Source organism: Aedes albopictus, chromosome 2 (assembly GCF_035046485.1).
Source record: "Aedes albopictus strain Foshan chromosome 2, AalbF5, whole genome shotgun sequence".
In the NCBI taxonomy this organism is placed as follows: domain Eukaryota; kingdom Metazoa; phylum Arthropoda; class Insecta; order Diptera; family Culicidae; genus Aedes; species Aedes albopictus.
In genome coordinates this window covers 250,885,862-250,908,393 of record NC_085137.1, presented here as the reverse complement: position 1 = coordinate 250,908,393, position 22,532 = coordinate 250,885,862, and the positions used below count along the sequence as shown (strand labels likewise).

Below are 22,532 nucleotides of genomic sequence, written 5' to 3'. Positions count from 1 at the left end.
TGTTCTGGCCGTTAAGCATTTGGCTGAATCGTGCGATTTTGGCGCGTTTCGTGACTCCGCTATTCGTGATCAATTGGTTTTCGGTATATATAATAGGGAGCTTCAAAAGCGACTGTTAAATGAAGAAGAATTGAATTTGCGTTCGGCTGAAAGGATAATTAAGGGATTTGAAATGGCGAACAACAACAGCCTATATTTTGCCGAGACAACTACTGTTGCTGGAGTGAATTCTGTTAAGAATCGCCTAAGAAACAGACAGTCTCGGATGGATAGATATGATCGCGACCGTAGTAGGTCTAGGGACAGACAAATCGGTAAAAATGGATATTCGCGTGCAGTTTATAGGAAATATGAAGGACGAGAAGGACGATCAAGGTCGGGACAACGGAATTCGAGCTGCCAATTTTGTCTGCCATTTTTGTAGGAAGCGGGACCACATCCAGAAAAATTGTTATCGATATAAGGATAGTCAAGGAGATTCGGTCAACTCGGTGAAGGAGGTCATAAAGCCAAAGGAAGTCCACGACTATTTCAAGAGACTCCGGGTAGACTACGATTCCGAAAGTGAGGAAGAAGATCTCAATCGGAACAGCCCTCATCTCGGCTCACAAGGAGCAGGTGAAAATTCGGGATCAGACTGGGCGAAGGCGTAATGTGACGCTCCAGCTACCCAAGCCGATCAACGAGGATGTTGCCATCAGCAAGAGAGGATCGAAGAGAAAGTGACCTGGCGTCAGTATTCACTTCAGTGAGAAAACATAGACTTGATGTTATTATCCGAACATATCAATAACATGAGAGTTTGTCAGTGGATGAATCTTGAGAGTTAAGTGGAAACTTGCCTGAAGAGAGAGGTCGGAGGCCCCCGTCACCATATTCGACTGCAGGACCAGAACGACTGTGATGGCCGGAATCTGCAAGCGCGACTGATGCGAGGGGCTTGGGAGTCTCTTGGTGCAAAAGGCAGTGCGTTCTGGTTATAGCGGTTCATACTGGTCGGCGATGATTATTGCCCTAAATGACCGTACTCCACAAACTAATACGTTAGGACAAATGTTACAACATATATTAAAACTCTATCTATCGACAATGTAAATCGTTTCGTTATCCTTGATCTTTGTCATAGTTTAATTGATATTTTTGTCACAGCTGGACATAGTGAATGTCCTGATTTCTTTGAAGATCTACAACATCTCAAATGTTCTCATGTGTCTTTTTTATATAATGAGAAAATCTGCTGATCAGATACCCAAAATGTAGTTCCTCGGCCAGAGTCATCGGATTTCTCGGTATATAGACCATCAGCCTCAATAGAATGATCCGTTCCAACAGTTTACCAGCAGTGTCCAGAAATCAGATAGGCCTATATGCCGACGAGTCGCCTTACCATGGTTTAGAGGCAATCGATCTAATCTCCGCCTTTTCTACCTCTCCGGAAATTCGCCTCCAACCAGGCACATCTGCATAGCCATTCTGAACATGTCAGGGCTAGCCTCGATGGTCGTCTTGATGGCTGCTGTCGGGATACCGTCTGGACCCGAAGCCTTGTTCAACTTAAGCGACTTCGCTATTGCGATGAGCTCGTCGTTCGTTACCAGGACGATCGCGACTTCGCTTTGGACGTTTTTGGCCCCAGGGTACGGGTTCCTTGGCCTTGTATCGTGGCGCGGGAACGGCGTTTCCACAATCTTCTGCAGCGTTTCGAGGGAGCGTTTTGAGGGTGCTGACGAGCCCTTCGTTTTGGCCATGACTACTCTGTATGCATCGGCCCAAGCATCGGCCCATGGTGTCGTGTTGGCTACCTGGAAGAGATTTTCGAAGCACGCCCGCTTACGCGCCTAAATAATCTCATTGTTCAGTGCCAGTTTAGCCACCCTGTAGGGCTCACTTCACTCCGTTCTCATCGGTGTGAGCTCTTTGCATCCTCCTTCTAGCTCTTAGGTAGGATGCGCGGAGTTCTGCGACTTCTGGACACCACCAGTATACAGGTTTGCATCCATTGCTTGGTAGGGATCGCCTTGGCTTTGCAGCGTCACATGCACGGCTTAGGGTTCCGACTATATCATCGCTAGATAGATGGTCGGTATTACCCTCCATAAGCAATCGCTCCACAAATGTCGGCTTATCGAAGCGCCAGGTCCGGCCTCCCCGACTCCGTTCGATGACGATGACCTTCGGATGTGGCCGTCGTCCTCCGTGTTCCACTCTGTATCGAACCGCCAGATGGTCAATGTGTGTGTATCCATAGTCGACCCTTCAGTCCGATCTAGGGCTTAGACCCGGGATATACAGGGGATAGACCAAATGATCGGGATAGGTAAAATTTTCTATTCTCAAAAAAATTAAATAGCTGTAACTTTTCGAAAAGTGCATCAAATTTTCTCAAATTTTCCCTGTAAGTTGATCAACTAGTCCGATAGCCAACTTTGTGCTGATATATCTCCGGATTCAATGAACAGAATGCCATGAAATTTTGACCATTAATGACTTATATAATGAGCTTTGAAAAACTTCTGACACAACTTAAAATTCTGAACATGGAAGAAAATTATAACGATTACATTATTTTTCTAAAAAAAAACATCAAATTTTCTTAAATTTCAACATCGTTCCTAAATTCAAGATGCTAATTATAGTTCATTGTAACTCCCTCCAATTGTCTTGAATACAGATATGTTTTGAACGAAAGTAACAACATAGGCGGCAATTCATTGAAAAAGTAATGGGATGCATATTAAAAATATACCAATTTACTAAAAAATCATAAAATTAATGAAATTGCTAAAACTTTTTCTCTTGTTAATTATTTCAAGTTAAGTCGAACGTTTTTCAGAGCTCATTATATAAGTCATAAATGGACAAAATTTCATTGGATTCGGTTCATTGAATCCGGAGATATGACAGCTCAAAGTTGACTATCGAATAATTCTACCTTTTCCCAAAATGCTTATAACTTCGTGCAGAATAGTCCGATCTTTTCCAAATTTTGTCCACTGATACACAACTTGTTGATCAACTTACAGTGAAAATTTGAGAATATTTGGTTCACTTTCAGAAAAGTTACAGTTACATGATATTTTTTTGAGAAGTGAAAATTTTGCCTGTCTTGATCATTTTGTCTATCTCCTGCAGAAGATCACATTAATGATGGACTCTGCACCATTCATACTGTAGGCTTCTCTGTCGCCTACGTTCGCGACGTCCACGTTCAGTCTAGTCATAGCTTCGAGTAAACTCTATAGAGCCCAGCCTTTCGCGTTAGTCGAGTGGCTACCCCACTCAATCGTCCAGGCGTTGATGTCTTCACCGATGACCAGGGGCTCAATCCCACTAGTGCGCTTGATAGCGAATCCAGCATAGACGAGCGGGAATCGAACCCGTTATCCTCAGCATGGTCATGTTGAATACCCACGTCACTTTAAACTATAAAGTTCATTCATGACGGACCTATCTGTGGCTCCCACAGGGTTGCTCGCAATCCGACCGGTATCACGAGGGATAGGAGATTCTGGAAAGAGGCTGATGACATTATAAGTATTACGGGTATGTATTACGCGTTACCCAGTTCTTATCCAGCCTTTCTGTCATTTTCTCGAATTAGAACTGGACGTCAAGGAAGCCAATAGTAACTTTCATAGACAGCGACTCCACCGCAACTCCAGCAACGAGCAGTAAACTCAACCAAAATCACATTCCATGCTGATAATAATTAGAAAATCAAATAACAAAATTACTTATTAACGAGTTTGCCAGCGCCCAACCAAAATGAGGATATAAATATATTTACACGCCTTTTTTCCGCCTTGGCCTCGGCCTCGGTCGACCGTTTTCGGAATGTGTTGGCTGGTGGTGGGCCTGGGAGGTAAAAACTCCGGAGAAAGAATCAGCAACAGGAAGCATTCCCTTCAGCAGAGAAGCTGGCTGGCTGGCGTGTCGTACCATCGACGTCGATGCACGACGCGGCACAATTTGAGGTGAAGTTGTTTGCCGGGTTGTCGGAAGGAAATGCTGCTTCTCCGAGTTTCAATTAGGTTCTACTTCATTCGTGCTTTTATCCTTCCTGGGATTTTGTTATTTTTTTTGCATTTTTCTGTTTTCTACTGATTGCACGGTGTGTTGTGTAACGTCGTTTTAGAACAAAACAAACAAACAAACAAACAAAAATAGAAGGTCAGGAATTTCGAAGGACTACAGGATAACTTTGTCTATAAATATGCTCCATTCACTTGACAGTCCAGATGACGATTTTTTTCATTTTATCGAAGACGTGGCGGACAAATGTATGCTCTATCCTGGAAGTCGTTGATCGTTTCGAAAATCTGAGCATATCATTTTAGTCCATAGGGTTAAATTATCTTCGTCCACAATCAACATAAGAAAAAACGTAGCGCTCGTTTATAATTTTATAACATTTTTGGTTCAAATATACACTCTAGAAGTTGTATGGGGACATAAATAAACTTATATGTACCGACATATTTAGGATTTTTAAGGACACATATGTAATTATCCCCAATTCGACTTGATCAGGTTCCATTTTTTTTTTTTGAAAAGTAGACAAGCAGTTCCACCGCCTGTGTAGCCATACTTGGACATGCTTCCGCAACGTACGCAGGCGGCCGGGACAACCAAGTTCTACCGAAAGCGTAACATGCAGCTTTCGCAAATGATATTTTCTTTTCTGTTCCAAGGCTAAGAACAAACATGCACGGCTTTTACAAACACACACGCACGCACGCATCCAGCATTTGTAAGCAGCAACACACTCGTCAGTCAGTAGATAGAAGGAAACCCTCCAGGAAAAAAGCCTCTCAGTGCCAGTGCTAGGCTGCTTGGCCTGATGTAATGAGATTACGCCTGATCTGTGATGGTTAAATATTCACAAGCCTGTTGAGTGGATGGGGATGTAACGCAATATTATGCAAACGGAATGAAAGGATATTCTTCTGATTATTGTTGTACTCACCGAGAGTAGAAAATATGTTTCGTGATGCGAGTGCTCTTGTAGCTGTGAGTGGTCTCAGTTTGATGTGAAAATCTCGAAAACTGCACTATTTTAGCGAAAGCAGTTCGAGTTAGGTGGGGCAAGAGTTAGACCTAAGTTGAATATTCCATTATAAAAAAAACTTCAGCAGATGAAGATAGGATATTGGTTCCCTTATTAAACATGTGGCTCCCATTTTCATCATACGAAAAACAAAGCAATGGAACGCTGTTTGTTTTGTTTCTGTTTCGCTGTTTATTTTTGTATTTTTTGTAAGAAGTAAGCACGCACAAACAAAAAACCCTAATTAATCCACCTAGCGGTGATGGTGCCTTTCTCGTGCTTTAAAATATCCTTTCAACAAAACTCGAGCGACATGTTGATGACATCGACATAAATACAAAATGAAAACTGCTTGCTAAAACTACTCAATATGGATACATTCTATATTAGCATAACATCCAATATTCAGAAAATATAAGACAACGATCCAAAACTCAAACCAAACAAGTGTCATAAAGCCGCAAAATTTTGAAACGTCATTTTAGATTTTCCGGTCTTCATTTTTTTACTCCGGATATCTACCCTAACTAAACTAACCGCCATCTTGAACATTGAGACACCATCTTGGATGTTCTGGTATGCATTTTTGGACTCTGCACCTAAAATTACATAAAATAGTCGCCGTATTGAATTTTGGCATGTCGTTTATGATTTCCTGGTTACCAGTTTTGGACGAAGACCGGCATTCTTCCCCATTCAAACTATAGTCATATTGCAGACCTTGTGAAACAGCGCACAGCTTGGGTTTTCTGATTACAAATTTTGAATTCTGGACATATTTTCATACAAAATATGCCCATAATGCAAGAATTGAAAATCCTATAAAATATGCACTAACTTGAATACTGGGCCATTATCTAGGACTTTGGACCGGCCGCTATCTTGGATACTCTGGTGGACTCCGAACATATTTCCCATACCAAATACACTTATTTTACATAGTTTTAGAGCTCAATATTCCTTAAAACAGCCACCATCTTCTGTTGACGCGATCATATTCTTATTTTTCCATTCAACGTTGACCCATCCTGCTATAAATTTACACCTTAGGAATCTGAAATGGTACGATTTGATGAGATCGCTTTAGTTTTGTCTATATTTTGTTCTCATATATGAGAACTTAGACCTATTCGTCACTGTTGTTCATACCTAATGTTTACCAGGCCTTTGTTTAATAGTCAGGATTTAATTTTTCACATGAACGTTGGTTCTGCTACACAACAGCTAGTCTCTAATGTGATCTAAGGCTATTTTCTTGCTAACCGTTCATTAGATTATCAAAAAATCTGCGATCTGATGTGTCGTATGTATGGGTTTGGTTCATTTTTATATTTGGTAATTTCCGGTGGGATAGCCGGATCTGATTCCATGAGTCATGGACCATGACACTGCCGGTTGTCCCAACTATGGTCTGAGAATACTTATTTTATTGCTATTTATTCACCTTTACATAATCACCGCGATTTGATATATCGCATGAATGGGTTTGCTTCACTTTTACTTCTAACCACATTCGAAGCCACAGTTGAACCCACAACACTACCGGGAATCTAATGTGGTCTGACGCTATTTTTCCATCAGGTTGTCGATAAGTCGTGATCAGTCTTGTTAGAGATCACACTCATTTGAACCAACCCCCTGAAGAAAGCGTTAGTTCTTGAAGCCGCCGCCTTTGGTGGGGCGCCACAGGTTTGTTTACGAAATTTCAGTCTGCTGGCCAATCTGCTACGTGCGGAAGCGAACTTTGTCGTGCGAAGATAAATTCGTGAGCAAAAATCGATCATTTCCACATATTGTTCAATGGGTTTAGTGTTCTTTGTTAAATTTACAAGACGCACAAGTATGAAAATACATTTAAGCCATTTAAAACAACACTAAAGTCAATTAAATTTGAATGTCGCACCTGCTCCAACAGAAAAAAACACTGTGTTTTCAGCCTTATGCAACCGCCTTTTTAAATCAGCACCACGTCCAGCACCATATTTTTGGCTTCAATCCAGTTGTATGTGGATGACAGCCGTTTCATGGGGTTGATTTGAACCTTTTCGTCGATATTCGGCCTCCTTTGTCTCCGACATTCGCAACACAAGCAATCAAACTACTGTTCGATACAAAAATGTCAAACGAATGCACTTCACCACGATAGCGGCTCCGGGAGACGGTTCGGCTTTTGTTATTCCTGTCTTCTTCCATAATAAGAGCTATGTTGCCCATCTGTGTGTCGTATTCAATGCAATATGCAATAATAAACTAATATTAACATTCATAATCGGAATTGGCTGAAAATCTATGCGTAAAGCTAGAATTAGACACATGTCATCGTGTCAGATGACATTGATTTGACCCTTTCTTATGTTTATTGATCTTCGTTCTACTGCTCGTGTTGTGTGTAGGTAAGAGGTAACGATAGCGCACGAATGTAACAAAGCCGACTGACACCCGACTGCAGCAACGAAATGAAGGTAGTAAAAAGTGTCGAATGTTTACAAAACTGGTCGTGATTTGATGTACCGCATCCATGGGTTTGGTTAAATTTTACATTTTACTACCCGGATCTGATTCCGGGTAACTACCGGCTGAACCAAACATGATAAACTCGAGTAATCACCGTGCAATATATAATATTGGGTTGCATTGGCTTTTCTCGGTGACAGGTCACCGAGAAAAGCCAATGCAACCCAATATTATGAACCAAATATGGTCTAACATTAATGTCATGTTAACTGCTCATCGGTTAACCAAAAACGCTGCAAATTGAAGGTGTCAACATGCAGGGTTTGACAACTCTCGGAACCAATTCCGGAACACTACCAGTTGTCTTTAGTGTGACGTAAGGCTATTTTCTAGCTAACTGTTCATCAGGTTATCGCAAAAGCCACGATTTGATGTGTCACATGCCTGGATTTGGTTTACTTTTACATTTGGCCTCTTCCGGCCACTCAAAACCGATTCCGAAACACTTGCTGGCCGTTCATTAGGTAATCTAAAAAGCCGCTATTTGATGTGACGCATGTACGGGTTCGTTTCTCTTTCAGATTTAACCCCGGAACGGGTTCCGGAACACTACTGGTTCAGATATGGTCTGAGATGGTTTTCCTGTTCATTGTCCATCAGGTCATCGAAAATGCCGTGGTTTGATGTGTCGCATGTATGGGTTTGGTTCACTTGTATATTTGGGTTTTCTCTTTTTTTTACTCTAGGGTTTTCTCCAGGAACTATTCCCGGTATTCCTCCAAAAAATCCTCTAGGGATTCCTCCAGGGATGCCGCCTGGAATCCCTCCTGAGATTCCGCCAGGAATTTGTCCAGAAATCTCTCTAGGGATTTCTCCAGGCATTCCTCCGGGAAATTCTACAGGAATTCCTCCAGAAATTTATCTATGGGTTCCTCCTGAAATTCCTCTACGGATTCCTTGAGGAATTCATGCTCGTCCCTCCCTGACCGAAAAGCTGGCTAAACCCTTGAAACTCCTCCGGATTTTTTTACTTCTGTTATTTATTTAGAAATGTATTCAGAAATTCCTTTGAATTTTTTGTGAAATTTCTTTAAAAATTCTATTGTTCATTTATTTGGACAGTTCTTTGACAACTTCTTTGAAAAGTGTTTTGGGAATTTCTATGGCAATTTCGTTTGAAAGTCCTTCTGCTAATCCTTTTGGAAAATTATCAAGATTTTTCCTGGTAATTTCATCAGAAATATCTTTGAGATTTTCATATTCTGATTTCTCGGCCGTATTCTATTAATAATTTGATGATTTTGTGGCTATATTCCTTTTGGAGTGAGAATTCCGATCGATAGAATTTGTGATGAAAACAGAACAATACATAGGCAGTCGGGTGCCTGAAACTTTTGCCAGTCTTGGTAAGGTGGTATTAACTACCAACCAAGCTGATCTGTTAAAAAGCACAGGTCGTACGACATTCGATGTATTCGTTCAATACATGGCCTACTTGCCTAATTTCACCTTCTATAAAATTTTCACACTTGTTCACTTCCTAGCGAATACTATCATATCTATCATTACCCACTTTGATCTCTACTCCCTTATACTATGAGTAGAAAAAGACCCATATAGCCGAAAAATCATCACATTTTTTTTTTGAAATAGTTTAGTGACTAAATTTTAAAGGAACTACTTACACGCAAAAACGGCTACGCTCAAAAATGTGTTCGGCCTGCACATTTTTAGTAAACATCCATGCCGCACATGACTGTGTTGGAAACACACATTTTTTTAAAATTGCTCGTACGCTCACATGAGCATGTATTTTGCAATAATTTCGACATGGCAACCTCACTGTGTTTATAAACCACCTTCAAATACCGAAAAATATTGATATTTTGCAAAAATGTGAGCGTACGAGCAATTTAAAAAAATGTGTGTTTCCAACACAGTCCCTGTGCGGCATGGGCGCTACTCAAAAATGAGAGTTTTCATTTTAGAGAGTAAGGATTGATCTTGTAAAAGGAATGCATAAGTAGTTCTCAAGTAATTTCCGAAGTAATGCACATATCAATGCACATGTCCCAAAATAGAAAAAGTGTCAAAAAGTTAACTTGCTCACTCTTAGAATGATAGATTAGGGTCCTAGCAACAATAGTTCCACACATAAAAACTCAATAAAAAAATATTTAGAGGTTGCACGCATCGGTTTTATGAAAAATGGACGATTTTTGGTATTTTTACCATTAAAATGCTAATATAAGTTGAAAAATAAAAGAAATAAAAGTCATCAATCAAAGTAAATCATAGTTCTGGGTCCCGCAAACAAAGTTTGGAGGGAGTTTAGGTCGTCAAAGCTGATTTTATATATTTGGCAAAGGTTGCAATATCAAAAAATCGCGATTTCTTTCACCATTTTTTTCAAAAATGCTCAATTTATTAGAATTTTGAAATTTTTCCTGCGATTCGCAATTCCCTTATTTTATAGCAAATTTTATGTAGATTATTTCGGCTGAAGGCAGTTTTGAGCTATCTCCTTCATGAGTTGAGATATCGGCTTAAAAATGATAACACAATCAATGAAAAAAACGGATTTTCTTATGTTATTTGTTTTTGTTCATTAGTTTCTATGACTACCATGCAAAAAAAGCAACTAACAAGTGTTTTACATGTTATGTTATGCAAGTACATTTTTGAAGATTTCCATAAACAATTGTACTTTGATAATTTTACATTGATTGAGCTTAACGGTTCAAAGAAAGACTCAAAAAGTGACTCGCTGCGAAATTTTAATAATATAAGTGATCGCAAGTCAGACAATCAAATTCCATGTGTGAAGTTCTATGATATATTTTGAGTGATGTGTAGATCGCTCAACAATGTTTACCTTTTTTAAATAGCTTTTGGTGCTCTTGTTATGCAAACAAATAGGTTCTTTCAAGTTATACCAGAACTAGTGCTCTATCATTGAAAACAACTAAAATGGAAATAAAATAGCTAATAAAACTGTAAGAAAGAAAAATATAGTTTTATAGTTTCAGCCAATCGACATAAACATTTAAATATGTGCATGGAAATGCAGTTATTTTACGAATATTAGGATATTTCTTCATTTTATACGCGAATTTTAACTAAAGCTAATTCTTTACACAATATTGAGATCTTTTATATAATTCGATTTTAAAAGCAAACCATTAGTGCACATATTTGCAGCTAGGGTTGGATTTCTGAAAGCATCAGGATGTTTAGATTCCACTATTATTAAAAAAAATATATCTTAGTGACTGGCCTAATATGTTACAAGAGGTGTTAACCTAATAAATGTCAATGTTGAAATCTTTCTGCTGCGCAGCTTACTTGTTAAAACAAAATTTTCAACCAAAATAACAAGTTTTGAATCGATGGCTTGCTTTTGTTATCTGTTCAACAGATGAAATCTAAGAAAAAAAAAAATATTTTCGTATTCACAAAGAGGGTGTGAAAAGTTATGTTCAGCATATGTAGATATAAAACGATGATTAACTCTCAAAACCATTACATATTGTTACTGTCATGCAGTATTAACCAGTAATGATCAAAGCAACCCAATTATTCCTGAAATTCTTCAAAAATGAACACTTGCACGTACTATTATGTCAAACATTTGTCGTGTGTTGTTTTAGTTGCATGGTAGTCATGGAAACTAGTGAACGAAATCGATTAACGTAAGAAAACACGACTTTTCATTGATTGTGTTATCATTATTATACCGATACCTCAGCTCATGAAAGAGATAGCTCAAAACTGTCTTCAGCCGAAATAATCCACACAAAATTTGCTATTGAATAAGGGAATTGCGAATCGCAGGAAAAATTTCAAAATCCTAATAAAAAAAAATGGTGAAAGAAATCGCGATTTTTTGATATTGTAACCTTTGCCAAATATATAAAATCAGCTTTGACGACCTAAACTCCCTCCAAACTTTGTTTGCGGGACCCAGAACTATGATTTACTTTGATTGATGACTTTTATTTCTTTTATTTTTCAACTTGTATTAGCATTTTTTTTTGGTAAAAATACCAAAAATCGTCCATTTTTCATAAATCGATGCGTGCAACCTCTAAATATTTTTTGATTAAGTTTTCATGTATGGAACTATTGTTTCTAAGACCCGTGTGTCTTCTAATATTTTTTCATTATTTCCATATTATCATTGAATGATATGACAATTTCCCTTCAATTTCACCTATACAACACTAATGTATTGTTACCATGTCAAAACGCTCATTAAAAAACATTTAATCATTTTGACACTAAAGTGTGTTTACATGAAGCGGGTTTCTGCTCGTTTACTGCATTCATAGTGAAAAAACGAAAACTGCGCTAAGGTGGTTTAAGCGATAAACTAAATGAAGTAGGTAACGTTTTTATTCCACCAAGAAGCAATTAAATTCACATATCAGGTATGTATTTTGCATTACCGAAGTAAGTTTAACAAGAAAGTACGATTACTCGTACTTTTTAATTGAAACAAAAAGGCACGGTAAATGGGTACCCTAAAAATCAATGGTCTCCATTCACCGTGCCCCATATTGTCCCATATATCTAGAAAAAATCGAAAATGTGAACATTCGTTTTTCTAATAAAATCTTGCAAGTTATTACTTGAAATGAATTTGAACGAAGAACATTTCCTTGGCTTGTTTTGATCATTTTTAAACAAAGTAGAATAAAATTTCTCATACACGGTGAATGGGTCCCTACTACCACGGTGAATGGTGACCTACCACGGAATTAGGCGACCCTACTACCCTTTACTCTTACCACCAAATTTTGTGAAAAATTTTCTACTTCTGTGGATATTGCTTTAATTTTCACCTTAATGAAGGCAATTAAGGTGTCATGATGCATCACTAAGCTTTCAAACGAATCATTGACTTTTTGCTTTTCAATGATTGTTTGCCTCGCGTTTTTGAAGTGATAAAAACTGTCAATTCTGCAGCAACGCACCAGAAAAAGTAACATCGCAATCACTGCGAGTGAGCATAATATATTATAGGATGATACTTTTTAATGCAAATATTCGCTTTAGTGGCAGAGAATTATCACTTTGAAATTTCGAGCCACATATCCAACATGGCTGCCGATGCTGATGATGCCGTAAAAAGCCTTAAAAGCGGCACCAACAATGTTTATAAGACTGTTGTCAAATGACAGCCCTTATTTGCCCCGAATCCTCTTAGATCCACGGTGAATGGTGCCTTGACGGTATGTCTTGCTTATTTGCTAGAATATGATAAAAAGGATAAACACCACTTATTGGTTGAACTAAATTGATTATCAAGTTGACATATACGATAAATGTGACAATTGTTTGAATACGTTGAGTTGCTGTTATTGCATTTTATTTATTTTTTTTCCATATTCTTCTGTCAAGTAAGATGTTTAGCTGTTCTAATCGCATGAAAAAGTTATCGGACTTGGTGATCCAAAGTATGTATTAGTGTGCGACAACCAAGCGTCTCCATGTGTTTCTCAATCTTGTTCTCAATCTCGTTGTAAACACATGGTTGAAAACAAAGCTGCCATGAAATTTTACGAGCCTACTTGAAAAATCGTTAATTGATGCCCATTTACAAATGATCCCTGCATTACTTCACTTTACACTAATATGATAAAGTCACACTAAGGAATGATTTTATATTATTGCCATGCATATTATTCCCATAGGAAAGTTGCGTATCATCATCATGTTGTACATATTCATTTCTCATTCAAAGTATGCATCGCTGCTCTACTTATAACAGCATGCTGCTACAAAACATTCAACAGATGATTCCTTTCTCGTCGCATGAACTCTCAATTTGTCGCACTGTAGGTGCGGATGTCACGCAACTGACTGCAATGCGAGAGAAGAAACCCCTTCACGGTTACAGAAGTTACACAGATTTGTGTACTACTAGATCAGCCTCACCGCTGTGTCAAATGTACACAGATAGTTTTCCGGTTCCAGCGCTGGCATGAAAACAAAATTAACAATTATTTTTGCACTGATCGATTCCTGATAATGCATGTCATCGTTCAGAGAAAATTAGTTATGAACTTTGCTCCCATACCAGCGCTAGAGCCAGAAAAGTGACTGTGTACATTTGACACAGGGGTGGAGGCTGATCTAGTAGTACACAAATCTGTGTACATTGTACACAAGCCTGTGTACATTGTACACATGCCTGTGTTGTTTCATTTTAGGGTGTTGCATGCATTACGTGCGAGAGGCTGACCCTGAAACGAGAATGAGAGTGAGAAAATTTACACAGCCTACGCTCCGGACTGTGGCAGCCGTGCTGTGTTTATGTTGATACGTTACTATGTTGGTATGACATGGCTTACTTCCAGTTAAAATAGAGTTGAGTGATTCTACCTAGAAATTGTTGGATTCTTAGAGATGTTGGAATAAAATGTAATAGTCAATCAATGTAGGTCAATGTAGTTGGAAATCGCACAGCTTTTCAGGAAGACTTCCTTTAACATAGTCTCTCAAATAAAGATAAATCAATCAATCAATCCTTTAACATAGACCATAATCGTGCCTGCCATATGAATACAACAAAATACAACGTTGCTATTCGAAGATTTTAGTTAGGAGATCGGTGAGATAGCACCCCATCTAAGGAAATGTGGTCTCCTTCAAAACTCTTCTGGGCTGAGGAAATACGCCTACTGGCTTATTGGCTATGGCTTGAAATGAAATACATACCTAGGGACTCCATCGAACTTTTTGCAGCAGCATTGGAAGGGAAAGGAGACGCGTGGTAGCTTGTTGGGGATTCAATCCCAATACATCTTAGATATAATGGATTATCGTGAAGCCGTATTGCACCAGCTCCCATAATAATCACGGGCATTTTCTTACGAAATTTTAAGGTAGAATACATTTAGGTTAATTATATATAGGTACCATGTACTGATTTATCGACCGTATTCTATAATTAACTTGATGATTTTGTGGCTATATCGGTCTCTTTCTACTTATAAGTATAAGGGAGTAGAGATCAAAGTGGATAATGAAATGATAGATAAGATAGAATTCGCTAGGTAGCGAACAAGTGTGAAAATTTTATAGAAGGTGAAATTAGGCAAGTAGGCCATGTATTGGCAAGTAGGCCATGTATTGAATTCTATCATATCTATCATTTCATTATCCACTTTGATCTCTACTCCCTTATACTTATGAGTAGAAAGAGACCGATATAGCCACAAAATCATCAAGTTAAATATATATAGGTACACGGAAAGTTCTTTTAACCGTTATGTGGCCGGCAAACTTTTTGCTTTTTTCTACACCGTGTATTTAAAATGGGTGCTGGGTACCCGGGTACCCTGCCGGCCACATAAGGGTTAAAGCCGAGTTCAGTGTTTAATGGCTTCCAGGGAGATTTTGTTCTTCAACCTCCACGGTTCGCGGGTTTAGAAGGCACTTTTCTGGCTTTAGTGCAAATTCCCAGCCACCACTTCTGTCCAATCACGCAAATTAAACTTGCTCTCCACACTAGACACTATTGTGTAATTCTTCCTCGGCGACCTCACTGATAACGCTTTACTTTCCGTTGAAATTCACAAGCTTTATTGAAACCAAAGTCAGATAGTTTATTGTAGGAACGAAAATTTCTAATCTACACGTCTTTATTGTAGAACGATCGATTGGCTACTGACTTGAGTTGTTATTTTCGAAATCTCGTATTTGAATCTCAGGTCGCTAAGACTACCTATACATCAGCATCGTCGTCGTATCTTTGTGTTGAGTGTTGTTAGTTTTTAACTGTATTGTTACTAACATTCTTAGGCATACTGTGTGTTCGGTGTTGTGTATAACAGTTTGAATTTTAACCTGCTCAATCCTAGCTGTAAGTTTTAATTTGTAGTTTTAACAATAGAATTCATATTTATGTTATTTTACTATTTCAACAACTAACATTACCGCCCGCCTTGAACTGGCTTCAATCAACTAAACTAACCTACTGGAGTATGCAATGTGATTGTTCCTAATTCTACAAATACAACATTGTTGGCAACACTGAAGATCTCATAGCTCATTTATCTAGGTCCTCATTAGGCAGGGGACAAAAACGGTTGACCGCGCGTTTGTATACTCCGGCCGCTGTCTTTATCGTAACAACTCGCACGACGCCATCTGAGCCAGGGTGTAGGCCAATGATCCTCGCTAGTGGCCAGCAGAGTGGTGGCATGTTGTCTTCTCGCAGGACACCAATAGCTTCAACTTGGATGGGGTTGATCGGCAAGTTCTTTGTAGAGACCTGTAGCTGCGTGAGGTACTGCTTGCTCCATCGTTACCAGAAGCGCTGGAACATTTGCTGTGTTTGCTGGTAGTGGTCAAGGCGGTTTATGGGAATGGTCGTTAAATTGGGCTCTGGGAGTGCTTTCATTGCCGAGCCAATCAAAAAATGAGCGGGGGTGAGGGCTTCAAATTCCGTGGGGTCATCGGATAGAGGAGATAAAGGTCTGGAGTTCAGTGTAGCGGTGATCTGCACCAGAAGCGTGGTGAAGTTGTCGTAAGTCAACTGCCTCAGACCCACCTCTTTCTTTAACGCAGTCTTGACGGAACGTACGGCGGCTTCCCATAATCTTCCAAAGTTTGGAGCGCGTGGAGGAATGAACTGCCATTTAATTCCTTTCTGGGAGAGTTCCTTGATAATAGCAGAGTAGCTGAGTGGGTCATTGAGCAGGTCGTACAACGCTTTTAGCTCGTTGCGCGCTCCAGAGAATTTTTTAGCATTGTCCGAGTGTATTTCAGCAGGAATTCCTCGGTAGCCGATGAACCTTCGTAGAACTGAGATGAAACTAGCAGTAGAGAGATCGCTAGACATCTCCAGGTGCATGGCTTTTGTCGAAAAACAAACGAACACTGCAATATACACCTTGGGAGAAGCGCTGTTTCGACGTGGAGGCTTTAAGTAGAACGGCCCGCAATAATCTACGCCGGTGATCAGAAATGGTCTTCCTGGACGTACGCGACCAGTCGGTAGTTGTCCCATAGGTTGTTGAATAGGCGTTGGGTTAGTTCGGAAACATTGAACGCACTTGCGAAGCACAGCATTGACGACACGTTTGCCATGTATGGGCCAGAATTCCTGGCGTATTTCGGACAATGTAAGTAGAGGCCCACTGTGGAAGTTCTGAGAATGGAAGAACTGTACTACGAGGTCTGTGAATGGATGATGACCTGGCAAAACAGCGGGATGTTTTACCGTATAACTTTCGTTAGAAAGGCGGAGGCGTCCACCGACTCTTAACACTCCATCGTTGTCCAGGAACGGAAAAAGTCTCTGCAGGCTCGATTTAGGATGGATTCGCTGTTGCTTCTGCAGAGTTTTTAGCTCATCTGGAAACCGTTCGATCTGAGCTAAGCGGGTTAACGCAATCTTTGCCGATTGTATTTCATCAGGAGCTAACGTACAAGAATCCGTTCTGTCGTTTGGATTGCGACAATTATGGGCAAAACGAATACAATAGGCGATAACACGTAATAAAGAAGGCAATGAAGAACGGAGGCTGAACAGTTCGTTCGGAGGTTCTGCAATAGTGATGGTGTGGACATTTCTACGAATTTCCAGCTGTTCTTCCGAAGGAACACAATTTTCGCCATTATTAGGCCATCGATCCTCGCTGTCACTTAGCCATGGGGGTCCTACTTTCCACAGCTGACTTTTTAGGAAATCGTCGATTGCCATTCCCCGCGACACTAAATCAGCAGGGTTTTCCTTTCCTGCTACGTGGCGCCAATAACACAAGTTTACAAAATAAAACGAAAGTCGTGAACTTCTGTCAACGACCAAAATTTTTGAAGCACAATTTAGTGCTGATTTCGAAACCGACCTTCAAAAAATTTAAAGTAGAACAGTTTTTGAGATTTAGCTCAATATCGAGTTCTGCAACTTTTCAAAATATGTAATTTACTAAAATTCAAATATATTGCGTTTTGTTCAACCAATTTTAAATCTTTTTCCATAAATTAAAAGCTGAATACAATACCATTCGGTCATCTGAATACAGGTTTTGCGTCAGATTGATGAAATTCAAGATATTGGCGAGTTTTAGGGACGATCTTCTTAAATTTTAGCAAAATTCCCTAATTTTTTTTGAAGAAATGTATTTTTTTCAATAAGAAAAAACCAAGTTAAAAATTCTTTCTCGACGTTTATTTGATATATCATAGGCGAGTTACAGTAAAAAATTCAGCTCAATCGGAGCATTGATTACGGAGAATGAGGTGTGTGAAGTGAGCGACGTTGCTTAAAAATAGAACAAAAATCGATTTCAAATCATCAACCTTGTATGGAAAGTCGAAAAATTTTCCGCTCTACTGTAATTTTTTTCCTTCGCGTTTTCGAACTCAGGGCATGATTCTACACCAAAAATGATCATCAGCTTACCGAGTTCAAAAATGCTGTAAACTAGTGTAATGCATATAGGTGGTAGTCTGAATAGTCGAGACTCTGTTTGCCACGAAGGTCTGCCACGTATTTGGCGGTGCTCGTAGCCAATGAAGTACGATTGTGCTGTCAGACCAGAAAATGGTTCGTACCTTTTCCATCGACAGAGATTTAGTCACTTTCGAGTGTAGAAGCGCAGCTTCCTTCGCGGCACAAAGTTCGAGCCGCGGTAACGTCAATCTTTTGAGCGGTGCGACGCGTGATTTCGAAGCAAGTAGTTCAATCCACACGTTTCCCGCTGAATCCATCGTCCGTACATATAAACACGCCCCGTACGCTAGGGTTGAAGCGTCAGCGAAGCAGTGGAATTGGATATCCACCCAATTGGAGATGAAAGCGAATCGGTTGATTCGCATTTCCGAGATTTTGTCTAGTTGTGAGTGGAACGCTTTCCACTTCTCTTCGATGTTAACGGGAACACATGCATCCCATTCTGTGCTAAGCAACGCGAGCTCTTGCATTAGCATTTTTGCTGTAACGATCACTGGTGATATCAATCCCAGCGGATCGAATAATCTAGCTATCGATGACAGGATGCTTCTTCTCGTCCACTTCTGCTCGCTGTTCATGGAGTCATACAAAAACCGCAATTGGTCTGTCCCAGGTTCCCAGGTGATTCCCAAAGTCTTCACCTTGTCGTCCGGGTTTATTTCGAAGGAATAGGATAAATTGGTTCCAAGTTGATCTGCCGGGATCCCGGCTAGAACTTCCGGCTTATTGGAGCACCATTTTCGTAACGCGAACCCTCCTTTCTTCATCAGCGTATCGAGATTGTTTTGGAGCTGGATGGCCTCATCTACGCTGGATGCTCCTCCGATGTAGTCATCGACATAAAAGTCTTCAATTATAGCTTCAGCTGCTTCCGGGCATTCAGCTCCTTCATCTGCCGCCAGTTGATGTAAAGCGCGTATCGCCAAGAATGATGAAGGCGTCAACCCATATGTGACGGTTGATAGCTCGTATACCTTTATGGGTTCGTCCGCAGAAAATCGAAAAAAGACGCGCTGCAAACTGGTATCATCAACGTGTACCTGCACCTGCCGGTACATCTTTTCAACGTCTCCAACAAGCGCCACTTCGTGCTTCCGAAACCGCAAAAGAAGGCTGAGAAGCTCGTCCTGAATGACAGGACCTTTCAGAAGCGCGTCGTTCAACGAAAAACCGCTGTCCGTTCTGGCCGATCCATCGAAAACAACACGAACTTTTGTTGTAGTGCTGGATTCCTTCAAAACCGCGTGATGCGGCAGGTAATACACCTTCCGGGGGTTTGCTGCTGTCGTCTCCTGCAATAGCTCCGCGCTGTTAACCTCTCTCATATGCCCAAGATCTAGATATTCCTGCATGAAGGCATTATACTGCAAGCGCTTCTCTGTGTTCCATCCTAGTTGTTGCTCTAGTCTCTTGTATCTGGATAGAGCCATCGTGCGAGATTCACCAAGCATCTGATCGAAATTCACGTGCTTTGGTAAACGTACAACGTACCGACCTTCCTTCGTGCGGCTGAACGTCCGCTGAAAATGATCCTCGCTGTCCTGTTCCTCTTTCGACCAAGCTGGCCGATTATCATTGCTTTCGACCTCCCAAAACCTGTGCAACTGGGCTTCCAAGTTGTCTGGAGCCGCCGCCACGCAACAGCTAACTGCTTGAGTTGAAGCATCAGAAACCTTCCCCGTGACTATCCAACCGAATACCGAGTTAATCAGCATAGGTAGTCCCGGGCCCAACGTGATCCGTTTTGTATTCCGCTCGAACAGGAACCTGTAGAAGTGCTCTGCTCCAATCAAAAGATCAATCCGATTGCTGATGTTGAAGTTTGGATCAGCCAATTGAATATCCTTTGGAATCTTCCAGTGTGCCACGGGTATGTGCGCTGATGGCAACTCCGACGTTACCTTCTGAAGCACTAAGAATTCCATCCCCACTGAGAAGTCCTGAACCCGTGAGCTAACTGTGGAGTTCACTAGGAATCTGGCTCGTGTTTCTGCTTCACCAACACCGCTAATTGGCACGTTTATCGTCCGTCGTTTCAGGCTAAGCATCTGGCACAACCTCTCACTCATGATGTTGGCTTGCGAACCGTTGTCCAATAATGCTCGAGCCATCTGTTTCCCTCCGTGCTGGTCCCGAATGACCAGTACAACCGTTGACAGTAGTACATTCGAAGTTTTCCCGCCCTTGAATCCTACGTTGTATGTTCCAATCGCTCCTTGATCGCCTTCGTCTTCAGATTCTACCCCGCTAGCCGCCACGTTAGTTACCACCGATTTTTCGTTCCGTGTCTTCTCCGGTTTGCTCACCGGCTGATCACTGCTTCCAATACCGCTGCTGCTCAACGGAAATCCGGGATGAATCAGTGAATTATGCTTTTTTCCACACTCACGACAGCTAAACTTTGATGAACAATCGCGTACCCAATGGCCAGACTTCAAGCAATTGCTGCAAAGCCTTTTGCTGTTCACAAACTGCAGCTTCTCTTTCAGTGACATTTTAGAAAATTTACTACACCGGCCCAAGAAATGCGAATCCCCACAACAACAGCAGACTGAACCACATCTTTCCCCTTCTGTAGCAGCGTGAACGGTCACCTTTTGACGCTTGAATTCCACCTTCTGCGAACTGCCTTTCAATTCAACATTCGATGAAACTGCTTCTAAAACCCTTGTCCGCTTTTCCAAAAAATTCACTAGAATCGTGAACGTCGGATCCTTTGTAGACGCTGCGTGGTCTTCCCAAAGCTGAAGTGTCTGCGTATCCAGCTTGGAGCACATCCAATGAACGATCATCGCACCCCACTCGTCCGTCTTCTCTCCCAACTGCTTCAGAATCTTCAGCCGCTGTTCGAATTCATCCACCAGAGCATGAAGAGCCACAGACGACTCCTTTTCCACTTTCGGGTACTCCATCAGTGCCTGCAAATGCCTCTTCTTCAACAGGTACTCGTTGGAATACCGCTTCGTAATCGTGCTCCAAGCAATCGAATAGTTACCGTTGGTAAGCGTTAGCGATTCGATAAGTATGGCTGCTTCCCCTTTAAGCGCTGACTTCAGGTAATGGAACTTCTGCACGTCACTTAGCTCCCCAGAATCGTGAATCAGCGACACGTACGTTGGCTTGAACGACAGCCATCCCTTGTAGTCGCCGTCGAACTCCGGTAGAGAAATCTGCGGCAGACGAACACCAGTGTGCGCCCCTACATGTTGACCATTCCGCGCTAACGTGTTGTTCAGCTCAACAGCAGTCTCCTCCGTTGGTAGTTTTGCCAGCAAAGCCGCCCGTAAACGATAGTACAGCTTCTCGAATTCCTCGTAGGCCGTGGTGCAGTCCTCCTCATAGATCCCTTCCGCGTCCAGCTCTGCGATTTCTTCTTGAACCTCCTCAAACTCTTCAAACTTTGCCTCAATCTTGTCCAGTCTTGACTGAACTTCCCCCGTATGAATATCTGGGTTGAAACTGCCCAGAAATTGTGCATGTCGCTGTAATGATGCGACAATACGCTCCCGCTTTTTGACCTTTTCTTTAATTTTCTTCTCAGTCATTTCCCAAAACCACTACCAGCACAGCAAGTCGAAGTACGAACGATGACGACCGAGAATGAGAAATGAAACGACCCAAGAAGCACTGCAAAACTCCAAGTGAGGCTGTTGGACAGGTACTCACCTGAGGCCTGTCTCAAATAGGCCTTGTATTCAAATTTATGCAGCTTCTGCCGGTCCCCGTGTAATGATAAACCTTGGGATGATCGTCGTCGTACTTCGAGTTGAGGCCCGTTGAAAGATGTTGAAAAGCGCAACTAGCAATGCAGACTGCGTTGCTGACAAGTTTCTCGCGATGCAGGAAGTTACAAGGAACTCAGCAAAAATCCGAAAAAGGAGAGAAAATCCAAGATAGCACTGGCTATAGGATAATAATAGGTTGGACAGGTACTAACCTTGTACCTGTCTACAACAGGCCTTGTGTTTTTAATGAAATCGCCTCCAATGTACCAAATTGCCCAGAAACAGTAATGGTTCGATACCACTGACCTTGTATTTCGCTGATCACCACCTCTATCGTAAGCCGTCCAGATGGAGGTGAATCGTTCCGTGATGCACTGCACGCAACGTATGACGTCACGCCTCCCAGCAGTTGAGTTGGATCCGCTTTACTCTGTCTATAACGATTTTCACAGAAGAACCTGTTCGCCTATCGAACTAGTGTTGAAGTTGCGATGATTTCAGCACAAACGCCGTTACCCAGTGTAGTCACGATCGCGTATTTGATGATCCCCCGCGTAGCCAATGATCACCAGACCGAGAAAGGGTCAAAAACGAATCTTATAGCACCACCAAAAACTCGTATAGCTCTTGGACAGACACTCACCTGAGGCCTGTCAACAATAGGCCTTGATTTTCGAATTTGTCGATTCCAGTCGCCAGCTTCCAAATAGCACTACAAAAACAATCTCAGATGATGATCGAAATCACCATCCAATCCTCTTCCAAAGCATACAGCAAGTCGTGTTGTGTACTCGGAGCCGATGCAAATTATCCAATCCGTGCGACGTCACGCGTGGCA

General features: G+C 41.2%; 1 protein-coding gene across 1 annotated transcript; it reads right to left on the bottom strand.

Moving 5' to 3' along the window:
- Nucleotides 1-773: 773 nt before the first annotated feature.
- LOC134286462 (uncharacterized) lies at nt 774-21,514 on the bottom strand. The gene is made up of 3 exons (XM_062848074.1): nt 18,071-21,514; nt 1,596-1,802; nt 774-950 (listed from the first exon to the last, which is right to left on the bottom strand). The coding sequence occupies exons 1-3, from the start codon at nt 21,512-21,514 to the stop codon at nt 774-776; spliced, it is 3,828 nt and encodes a 1,275-aa protein (XP_062704058.1).
- Nucleotides 21,515-22,532: the final 1,018 nt, after the last annotated feature.

Excerpts from the sequence above, each read along its gene's own strand:
- LOC134286462 (XM_062848074.1), bottom strand. The coding sequence starts at position 21,514 with ATGACTGAGAAGAAAATTAAAGAAAAGGTCAAAAAGCGGGAGCGTATT. Across the intron at positions 1,803-18,070 it reads AATCTCTGTCGATGGAAAAG|GTAGCCAACACGACACCATG; the intron begins GTACGAACCATT and ends AATCTCTTCCAG. Across the intron at positions 951-1,595 it reads GCGAAGTCGCGATCGTCCTG|AGACTCCCAAGCCCCTCGCA; the intron begins GTAACGAACGAC and ends TTTTGCACCAAG.